This window comes from Pyrgilauda ruficollis, unplaced genomic scaffold (genome assembly GCF_017590135.1).
Source record: "Pyrgilauda ruficollis isolate IOZ18807 unplaced genomic scaffold, ASM1759013v1 scaffold889, whole genome shotgun sequence".
Lineage (NCBI taxonomy): Eukaryota > Metazoa > Chordata > Aves > Passeriformes > Passeridae > Pyrgilauda > Pyrgilauda ruficollis.
The window spans coordinates 5-11,163 of NW_024530921.1; the positions used below are offsets into that span (position 1 = coordinate 5).

The 11,159-nt window shown below is 45.8% G+C and overlaps 1 protein-coding gene across 1 annotated transcript; it reads left to right on the forward strand.

Annotated features, from left to right (window-relative positions):
* Positions 1 to 346: 346 nt before the first annotated feature.
* LOC121364730 (transcription activator BRG1-like) lies at positions 347 to 10,400 on the forward strand (the record flags this gene model as incomplete). The annotated part of the gene is made up of 10 exons (XM_041488210.1): positions 347 to 443; positions 1,209 to 1,327; positions 2,036 to 2,186; positions 3,011 to 3,174; positions 3,259 to 3,373; positions 5,124 to 5,384; positions 7,094 to 7,201; positions 7,705 to 7,791; positions 10,000 to 10,046; positions 10,234 to 10,400. Coding segments are annotated over 10 exons (1,316 nt in total), but the record flags the coding sequence as incomplete, so codon positions are not given.
* Between the last annotated feature and the right edge of the window lie 759 nt (positions 10,401 to 11,159).

Consider the following 11,159-nt stretch of genomic DNA (forward strand, 5'->3'; position numbering starts at 1 on the left):
GTGCTGGGAACACTGGGACTGGGAATATTGGGAGCACTGGGAATAGTGGGAATGGGGTCTGGGAACACTGGGAATACCTGGGAATGGGGGGCTGGGAATAGTGGGAATGGGACTGGGAATACTGGGAACACTGGGAATACTGGGAATGGGGATACTGGGAATACCTGGGAATACTGGGAATGGGGGGCTGGGAATACTGGGAATACCTGGGAATACTGGGAATGGGGGTACTGGGAACACTGGGAATACTGGGAATACCTGGGAATACTGGGAATACTGGGAATGGGGGTACTGGGAATACTGGGAACACTGGGAATACTGGGACTGGGAATACTGGGAATTCCAGGGCCCAGTTCCACGTGGAATTCCCATTTTTCCCCCCCAGGTACGAGGTGGCTCCGCGCTCCGACAGCGAGGAGAGCGGCTCCGAGGAGGAGGAGGAGGTGAGGAAGGCCCCGCTGGGAATGTTCTGGAAAGAGCAAAAAAGAGCTTGGGAATGGGTGTTTGCAGCTCAGGAAAATGGAATAAAATGGGGAAAAACGGGGGGGAAACGTGGAATAAAAATGGGGTAAAATTGTAAAATAAAATGGAATAAAATGGGGTAAAATTGTAAAATAAAATGGAATAAAATGGGGTAAAATTGTAAAATAAAATGGAATAAAATGGGGCAAAATTGTAAAATAAAAGGGGATAGAAAAGTGAAATAACATGGAATAAAATGGGGCAAAACGGGGGGAAAATGTGGAATAAAATGGGATAGAATTGTAAAATAAAATAGATTAAAATGGGGCAAAATTGTAAAATAAAATGAGGCAGAAAAGTCAAATAAAATGGGGCAGAAAAGTAAAATAAAAGGGGGCAGAATAATAAAATAAAATGGCCTCCCCAGGAGGAGGAAGATAAAATAACCTGGAATAAAATGAGGCAGAAAAGTCAAATAAAATGGGGCAGAAAAGTAAAATAAAAGGGGGCAGAATAATAAAATAAAATGGATTAAAATGGGATAAAATTGTAAAATAAAATGAGGCAGAAAAGTGAAATAACTTGGAATAAAATGGGTCAGAAAAATGAAATAAAATGAATTAAAATGACTCAGAATAGCAAAATAAAATATTTTACCCTTTCAATTAACTCCACCCCCATAACCTCATGATTACCAATTAACTTCTTCATCTTTTTGAACTGAAATTCCATTTTTTCCTCCCCAGGAGGAGGAAGAGGAGCAGCCCCAACCAACCCAACCGGCGCTGCCCGTGGAGGAGAAGAAGAAAATTCCGGATCCCGACAGCGACGACGTCTCGGAGGTGGACGCGCGACACATCATCGAGTGAGCCTTCCTCCCTCCTTCCTCCTCCTCTTCCTCTTCCTCTTCCTCCTCCGCCTTCCCTACCCCAGCATTCCCCCGATCCCAATTCTTTTTTCCCATAAATCATCCCAAAATGTGGGATTTTAGCAGGAATTTTATTGGGAAAAGCGCTTCCCGAGAATTTCCCCCCGACGGCGTCGTTCCTTCAAAGCTCCCAAAAATGCAAAATTTTCATTTTCTCTCTTTTGTTTTCCCGTTTTTGCCCGTGAGGAGCGGGAATCCCCTCGCTCATCCGTGGTTTTCTCTCTCAAGATCTTCCTCTCTTCCGTTATTCCTGGTTTTTCCGCAAATTTCCCCCTTTTTTATCCCGTTTATTCACACATTTCCTCCTCCCATCATCCTTTATCCCAGTTTTTCCCCGTTTTATCCCATTTTTTTCCCATTTTGGGTGGTCCATGACCCTTGATCCCGGTTTTTATGCCATTTTATCCCAATTTTCCCCCATTCCAGGTGGTCCGTGACTTTTATCCCAGTTTTTCCCCATTTTATCCCATTTTTTTCCCATCCCGGGTGGTCCATGACCCTTTATCCCAGTTTTTCCCCCATTTTTTCCCATTTTTCCCCCATTTTTCCCCCCTTCCCATTGGTCCATGACCCGTTATCCCAGTTTTATCCCAATTTTCCCCCATTCCCAGTTGGTCCATGCCGTTATCCCGGTTTTCCGGGCAGGAACGCCAAGCAGGACGTGGATGATGAGTATGGGGTGTCTCAGGCGCTGGCACGGGGACTCCAGTCCTACTACGCCGTGGCTCACGCCGTCACCGAGCGCGTGGACAAGCAGTCGGCCCTGATGGTCAACGGTGTCCTCAAGCAGTACCAGGTGTGGGGACGTGGGGGAAAACGGGGATGGGAGGGTGGGATCTGGAGATGGATGGAGATCTGAGGTGGGATCTGGAGCTGGATGCAGGGTGGGATGAAGATCTTAGGTGGGATAATGGGATTGAGGAGCTGGATGGAGATCTGAGGTGGATCTGGAGCTGGGTGCAGTGTGGGATGAAGATCGGGGATGGGACAAAGGAGTTGAGGAGCTGGATGGAGATCTGAGGTAGATCTGGAGCTGGATGGAGATCTGAGGTGGGATCTGGAGCTGGATGGAGATCAGAGGTGGGATCTGGAGCTGGATGAAGATCTGAGGTGGGATCTGGAGCTGGATGAAGATCTGAGGTGGGACAATGGGATTGAGGAGCTGGATGAAGATCTGAGGTGGGACAATGGGATTGAGGAGCTGGATGAAGATCTGAGGTGGGATCTGGAGCTGGATGAAGATCTGGGGTGTGACAATGGCTGCAGCAGGATAAGGAGCCAGAGGTGGGATGGAATAACAAGCTGGAGAGGGATGAGTGATATAAACAAATGAGTTATTAAAATAATATTAATTTATTATAAATAATTAATAATTATTTATAATTAGTTAATAATTAATAGTTATTCTAATAATTAGTAATTAATAATTAAGCCAGAGTGGGGTTATGAGCTGGATTCACTCCCTGCTCAGACCCAAACCCATGGAGATCCATGTGACTCCATGAAATATCTCAATTCCAGACTCTGAATAATTACCAACCTCATTACCACCTCATTTGCATACACCCCCAGGCAGGGGGGGAGGGGCTCATTTTCCCAGCCTAACCTGCATCCCCACAGATCAAAGGCCTGGAATGGTTGGTGTCCCTCTACAACAACAACCTCAACGGGATCCTGGCCGACGAGATGGGACTGGGGAAGACCATCCAGACCATCGCCCTCATCACGTACCTCATGGAGCACAAGAGGATCAACGGCCCCTTCCTCATCATCGTCCCGCTCTCGTGAGTGCCCGGGCGGTCCCGCGCCTCTCTCCAGCCCCACATTCCCAAAATTCCCACCCTTTTTCCGTCTCTCTTTCCTCGCAGGACTTTGTCCAACTGGGCCTACGAGTTCGACAAGTGGGCTCCTTCCGTGGTCAAGGTCTCCTACAAGGTAAGTGCCAAATTCCTTGGATCCCATTCCCTTGGATTCATCCATTGCGTTCCATATCCTTGGATTCCATTTCCTTGGATTCCATTCCCCTGGATCCATATCCTTGGATTTCATTTAATTTGATCCCATATCCTTGGATTCCATTCCCTTGGATCCATTCCCTTGGATCCCATTTCCTTGGATTCCATTTCCTTGGATCCCATTTCCTTGGATTTCATTCCCTTGGATCCCATTCCCCTGAATTCCATTCCCTTGGATCCATTCCCTTGGATCCATTCCCTTGGATCCCATTTCCTTGGATCCATTCCCTTGGATCCATTCCCTTGGATCCCATTCCCTTGGATCCATTTCCTTGGATCCCATTCCCTTGGATCCATTTCCTTGGATTTCATTTAATTTGATCCCATATCCTTGGATCCCATTCCCTTGGATCCATATCCTTGGATCCCATTCCCTTGGATCCATTTCCTTGGATTTCATTTAATTTGGTCCCATATCCTTGGATTCCATTCCCTTGGATCCATTTCCTTGGATTCCATTCCCTTGGATCCATTTCCTTGGATTCCATTCCTTTGGATTCCATTTCCTTGGATCTCATTTCCTTGGATTTTATTCCCTTAGATTCATTCCCTGTATTTCATTTCCTTGGGATCCCCTTTCCTTGGATTCCATTCCCTTGGATTGCATTCCCTTGGATTTCATTCCCTTGGATCCCATTCCGTTTGGTCCCATTTCCTTGGATTTTATTCCCGTGGATTCATTCCCTGTATTTCATTTCCTTGGGATCCCCTTGCCTTGGATCCCATTTCCTTGGATCCCATTCCCTTGGATCCATTCCCTTGGATCCCATTCCGTTTGGTCCCATTTCCTTGGATTTTATTCCCGTGGATTCATTCCCTGTATTTCATTTCCTTGGGATCCCCTTTCCTTGGATTCCATTTCCTTGGATTCATTCCTTCTATTCCATCTCCTTGGATTAATTCCTTGGATTTAATTTCCTTGGATTCATTCCTCGGATCCCGTTTCCTTGGATTTTATTTCCATTCATTCCATTTCCATTCCAAGCTTCCCTTTTCCTCTTCCTGCTCTGGAGGAAGCTGCCCTGGGTCCCAGCTCCAAATCCATGAAAATCCACGAAAATCCCATTTTTGCTCGTTCCTCAGCAGCAGGAACCCCCCCAAACCTCCTCACCTTGCTGGATAACCACCCCTCCCATCCCTTTTTCTGGGAATTCCAAATCCATCCCCAAATCCAAATGGGTTGGAGCTCCAAATCCACGAAAATCAACGAAAATCCATGAAAACCCACAAAAATCCATGAAAATCCCATTTTTGCTCGTTCCCCAGCACCAGGAGCCCCCAAAACCTCCTCACCTCCCCCCTCCACCCCTTTTTTTGGGAATTCCAAATCCAGCTCCAAATCCAAATGGGTTGGAGCTCCAAATCCTCAAAAATCCACAAAAATCAACGAAAATCCATGAAAACCCACAAAATCCATGAAAATCCCATTTTTGCTCGTTCGATTGTGGAATTTGGTTTCTCAGCTTCTTCTTGCTTATTTTATGAGTTTCTTGCTTATTTTTTGAGTTTTTTTTCGTATTTTTTGAGTTTCTTTCTTATTTTATCTAGTTTGTCTTAGTAACCTCAATGAATTCCTGAAGGTCCTGAGAAAATTCTGCTGAAATTCTGAGAAAATTCTGCTAAAATTCTGAAAAAATTAATTAATTAAAATTAATTAAAAACCAGTTCTGGCTGGTGCCCACCTGAGATGTTCTTCTCCATTTCTCCGCTTCCCCCAGATCCGCTGGAAGTACATGATCGTGGACGAAGGCCACCGCATGAAGAACCACCACTGCAAGCTGACCCAGGTCCTCAACACCCACTACGTGGCCCCGCGACGGCTGCTCCTCACCGGGACCCCCCTCCAGAACAAACTCCCCGAGCTCTGGGCCCTCCTCAACTTTCTCCTCCCCACCATCTTCAAGAGCTGCAGCACCTTCGAGCAGTGGTTCAACGCGCCCTTCGCCATGACCGGGGAGAAGGTGCTGGAAAAGGGGAGGGTCAGGGAGAGGGTGGGGGGTGCTGGGGGTGGATTTGAGGTTGGTGGTGATGGATCTGGAGGGGTTGGGAGGGGTTCTGGAGCTCTGGGAGGTGGATCGGTGTCTGGAATGGATCTAGGAGAAGTTGGAAGTGGTTCTGGAGCTATGGATGAGTGTCTGGAATGGATCTGGACAAGTTGGAAGTGGCTCTGGAGCTGTGGGAGGTGGATCGGTGTCTGGAATGGATCTAGGAGGGGTTGGGAGTGTTCCTGGATCTGTGGATCAGTGTCTTGAATGGATCTGGACAAGTTGGAAGTGTCCCTGGAGCTGTGGGAGGTGGATCAGTGTCTGGAATGGATCTAGGGGAAGTTGGAAGGGGTTCTGGAGCTCTGGGAGGTGGATCAGTGTCTGGAATGGATCTAGGAGAAGTTGGGAGTGTTCCTAGAGTTGTGGGAGGTGGATCAGTGTCTGGAATGGATCTAGGAGAAGTTGGAAGTGGTTCTGGAGCTGTGGGTGTGTGTCTGGAATGGATCTGGAGCGGTTGGGAGTGTTCCTGGATCTGTGGATCGGTGTCTTGAATGGATCTGGATAAGTTGGAAGTGTCCCTGGAGCTGTGGGAGGTGGATCAGTGTCTGGAATGGATCTAGGAGAAGTTGGAAGTGGTTCTGGAGCTGTGGGTGTGTGTCTGGAATGGATCTGGAGCGGTTGGGAGTGTTCCTGGATCTGTGGATCGGTGTCTTGAATGGATCTGGATAAGTTGGAAGTGTCCCTGGAGCTGTGGGAGGTGGATCAGTGTCTGGAATGGATCTAGGAGAAGTTGGAAGTGGTTCTGGAGCTGTGGGTGTGTGTCTGGAATGGATCTGGAGCGGTTGGGAGTGTTCCTGGATCTGTGGATCGGTGTCTTGAATGGATCTGGATAAGTTGGAAGTGTCCCTGGAGCTGTGGGAGGTGGATCAGTGTCTGGAATGGATCTAGGAGAAGTTGGAAGTGGTTCTGGAGCTGTGGGTGTGTGTCTGGAATGGATCTGGAGCGGTTGGGAGTGTTCCTGGATCTGTGGATCGGTGTCTTGAATGGATCTGGATAAGTTGGAAGTGTCCCTGGAGCTGTGGGAGGTGGATCAGTGTCTGGAATGGATCTAGGAGAAGTTGGAAGTGGTTCTGGAGCTGTGGGTGTGTGTCTGGAATGGATCTGGAGCGGTTGGGAGTGTTCCTGGATCTGTGGATCGGTGTCTTGAATGGATCTGGATAAGTTGGAAGTGTCCCTGGAGCTGTGGGAGGTGGATCAGTGTCTGGAATGGATCTAGGAGAAGTTGGAACCAATGGTTGGGTTGGGTTGAGCAGGTGCTTGGGTTGGGTTGAACCAGTGGTTGGCTTGGGTTGAACCAATGGTTGGCCTGGGTTGAGCAGGTGCTTGGGTTGGGTTGAGCAGGTGCTTGGGTTGGGTTGGGTTGAGCATTGGGTTGGGTTGGGTTGAACCAATGGTTGGCTTGGGTTGGGCAGGTGGTTGGGTTGGGTTGAGCACGTGTTAGGGTTGGGTTGGGTTGGGTTGGGTTGAGCAGGTGCTTGGGTTGGGTTGAACCAATGTTTGGGTTGGGTTGGGCAGGTGGTTGGCTTGGGTTGAGCGCGTGTTAGGGTTGGGTTGGGTTGGGTTGAGCAGATGTTTGGGTTGGATCCCTCTGGCAATTGCTGGGCCCGATGCTCACGGTGACGGTCCCCGTTGGCTCCTGGCAGGTGGAGTACGTCATCAAGTGCGACATGTCGGCGCTGCAGCGCGTCCTCTACCGGCACATGCAGGCCAAGGGTGTCCTCCTCACCGACGGCTCCGAGAAGGACAAGAAGGTCTGGATTGGGAATTTGGGAATGCTGAGCATGGGTTTGTCTCCACTCTGGGGTGGCTTGGGCTCCCAACGTGTTTGGGTGATCCTCCTCAAAGCCAGAATGAGAATAAAACCACAAAATAATTGGGAAAAGATACTTTGATCTCAGCTGAAAGCTGGAGGTGGAAATTTATTTAAATAAATTAAAATTTATTTTTAAAAAAATAATTTATTTTAAATAAATTATTGAAATAAATTTAAATTTATTGAAATAATTTTAAATTTACTTAAATAAATTCAGCTTTAAGTAAATTTAAATTTATTGAAATAAATTTATTTATAAATTTTTAAATTTCATTTTAATATCTCTTTAGCCCCTTTTACGGGGCCGTCAACTCCCAATCAATGATCCCAAAAATTCCTGGGAATACTGGACTGGTGAATAGATGGAAGCCAGCACTAATTTGGGTTTTTTAAGCCCAGCATTAATTTGGGTTTTTTAACCTCCTGGATGGTTCCTGGCAGGGGAAAGGTGGCACGAAGACGTTGATGAACACCATCATGCAGCTGCGCAAGATCTGCAACCACCCCTACATGTTCCAGCACATTGAGGTGGGGCCGGCGGGCAGAAACGGGGATGAATCCAGGGGCATGAACCCAAAAAGGCAAAATCCCTAAAGGGTTAAACCCGGGAGAGCCAGGGATCAACCAAAAAAAGGGATAAACCAAACAGGGTTAAACTTAACAGGGTTAAACCAAAAATAGGGATAAACTCAATGGGGATAAACCCTAAAGGGTTAAACCTGGGAGAGCCAGGGATCAACAAAAAAATGGATAAACCCAACAGGGATAAACCCAATTAAACCCAGCAGGGTTAAACTCAACTGGGTTAAATTCAGGAGAGCCAGGGATAAATTTTAAAAAAGGGTTAAACCCAACAGGGTTAAACCCAACAGGGTTAAAACCAGGAGAACCAGGGATGAACAAAAAAAAAGGGATAAACCCAACAGGGTTAAACCCAACAGGGTTAAACCCAACAAAACTGGGAGAATCCAAAACCAGGGATAACTCTAACGAGGATAAACCCAACGGGGTTAAACCCAACAGGGTTAAACCAAAAATAGGGATAAACTCAATGGGGATAAACCCTAAAGGGTTAAACCTGGGAAAGCCAGGGATCAACAAAAAAATGGATAAACCCAACAGGGATAAACCCAATTAAACCCAGCAGGGTTAAACTCAACTGGGTTAAATTCAGGAGAGCAAGGGATAAATTTTAAAAAAGGGTTAAACCCAACAGGGTTAAACCAAAAATAGGGATAAACTCAATGGGGATAAACCCTAAAGGGTTAAACCCGGGAGAGCCAGGGATCAACAAAAAGAAAAGGATAAACCCAGCAGGGTTAAACCCAACAGGGTTAAACCAAAAATAGGGATAAACTCAATGGGGATAAACCCTAAAGGGTTAAACCTGGGAGAGCCAGGGATGAACAAAAAAAGGGTTAAACCAAACAGGGATAAACTCAAGAGGGTTAAACCAAAAATAGGGATAAACTCAATGGGGATAAACCCTAAAGGGTTAAACCTGGGAGAGCCAGGGATGAACAAAAAAAGGGTTAAACCAAACAGGGATAAACTCAAGAGGGTTAAACCAAAAATAGGGATAAACTCAATGGGGATAAACCCTAAAGGGTTAAACCTGGGAGAGCCAGGGATGAACAAAAAAAGGGTTAAACCAAACAGGGATAAACTCAAGAGGGTTAAACCAAAAATAGGGATAAACTCAATGGGGATAAACCCTAAAGGGTTAAACCTGGGAGAGCCAGGGATGAACAAAAAAAGGGTTAAACCAAACAGGGATAAACTCAAGAGGGTTAAACCAAAAATAGGGATAAACTCAATGGGGATAAACCCTAAAGGGTTAAACCTGGGAGAGCCAGGGATGAACAAAAAAAGGGTTAAACCAAACAGGGATAAACTCAAGAGGGTTAAACCAAAAATAGGGATAAACTCAATGGGGATAAACCCTAAAGGGTTAAACCTGGGAGAGCCAGGGATGAACAAAAAAAGGGTTAAACCAAACAGGGATAAACTCAAGAGGGTTAAACCAAAAATAGGGATAAACTCAATGGGGATAAACCCTAAAGGGTTAAACCTGGGAGAGCCAGGGATGAACAAAAAAAGGGTTAAACCAAACAGGGATAAACTCAAGAGGGTTAAACCAAAAATAGGGATAAACTCAATGGGGATAAACCCTAAAGGGTTAAACCTGGGAGAGCCAGGGATGAACACGGGGTTAAACCAAACAGGGTTAAACTCAACAGGGTTAAACTCAGGAGAACCAGGGATGAACAACAAAAAGGATAAACCCAACGGGGCTAAACCCAACAAAACTGGGATAAACCAAAACCAGGGATAAACCCAACAGGGTTAGACCCAGGAGAGCCAGGGATGAACCAAAAAAAGGATAAACCCAACGGGGTTAAACCCAACAAAACTGGGACAAATCAAAACCAGGGATAAACCCAACGGGGTCAAACTTAACAGGGGTAAACCCAGGAGAACCAGGGATGAACCAAAAAAAAGGGATAATTAAACCCAACAAAACTGGGATAAACCAAAACCAGGGATAAACCCAACAGGGTCGAACCCAACAAAGACGAACCAAATCAAACCCTTCCATTCTTCTGTTTTCCACCCAAAAAATCCGTCCTCCTTCTCGCCAGCTTCTTGAGGGAACTGGGGCTCCTGAAGGCAGCTCCAGATTTTTTGGGGCAGTTTCTTCTGATTTCTGACACCATTTCTCCTCTCCCATTTCAGGAATCCTTCTCGGAGCACTTGGGGTTCACGGGCGGGATCGTGCAGGGGTGAGTGACCAATTTTGGGATTAATGTTGAAATCTGTGAATTTACGAACTCAGAACGGTTTTTAGGGATGGAGGATGAACCGTTCCCACCTCATGATTCCAGATGATCCCGACAAGGGGGAAACACCAAATTTTCAGCCTCAAATCTCGTTTTTTCCTCTCATTCTGATAATTTTTATCCACCCCAGGTTGGATTTATACCGTGCCTCCGGGAAGTTCGAGCTCCTGGACCGGATCCTGCCCAAACTCCGGGCCACCAACCACAAGGTGCTGCTCTTCTGCCAGATGACCTCCTTGATGACCATCATGGAGGATTATTTTGCTTATCGTGGCTTCAAATACCTCAGGCTGGATGGTGAGTGCCCCTGGGGTGGGGTGGGATGTGGGGAGGGGTCATTGGTGTCCCCAGGGGGTGGTGGGGTCATTGGTGTCCCCAGGGTGTGGTGGGACAGTGGTCAAGGTGGAGCTCAAGGTCAAGACATCAAGAAAAGATCCTAAAATATAAAGAAATGAAGGTATTGGGGTGGGTAGAAAGACGTTGAGGAATTTCAAGATAAAAAAAAATAGAAAACCATTAAAATATGAAGATAAATCTCTTAATTAAAGATGTTGAGATATCAAAATAGATGTGAAGATAAGGAGATAAATTTCAATGTGTCAAAGTAGATATCAAGGGAGAAAGTGAGATAAGATATTGATAAATAAAAAGATCAATGTCCTGATATCCAGATCATGTGATCAATATCAAGAAGATTGCGAGATGTCTATTGATACTGAAATACCAATAAAAAGATCAATATCAAGATTTGTATCAAGATCAGCATTAAAGATATCAAGATCAAGCTTTGTATCAAGACTGATATCAAAGATTGATATAAATATTTTTAAGTTTTGATATCAAAATATTGATTATATCAATCTGTTATCAAAGATTGATATCAAGTGATAGAAGATGATATCAAGATGTCGGAGATGGACATCAAGGCATCATTGCCTGCTGCTGTTTTCCCCAAAAACGGCCCCAAAATCACCCCAAAATGGCCTCAATAATTCCGTTCTCATGTGACTAAAACAAATATGGATTAATTGGATTAATTGGTTAATTAATTGGGTC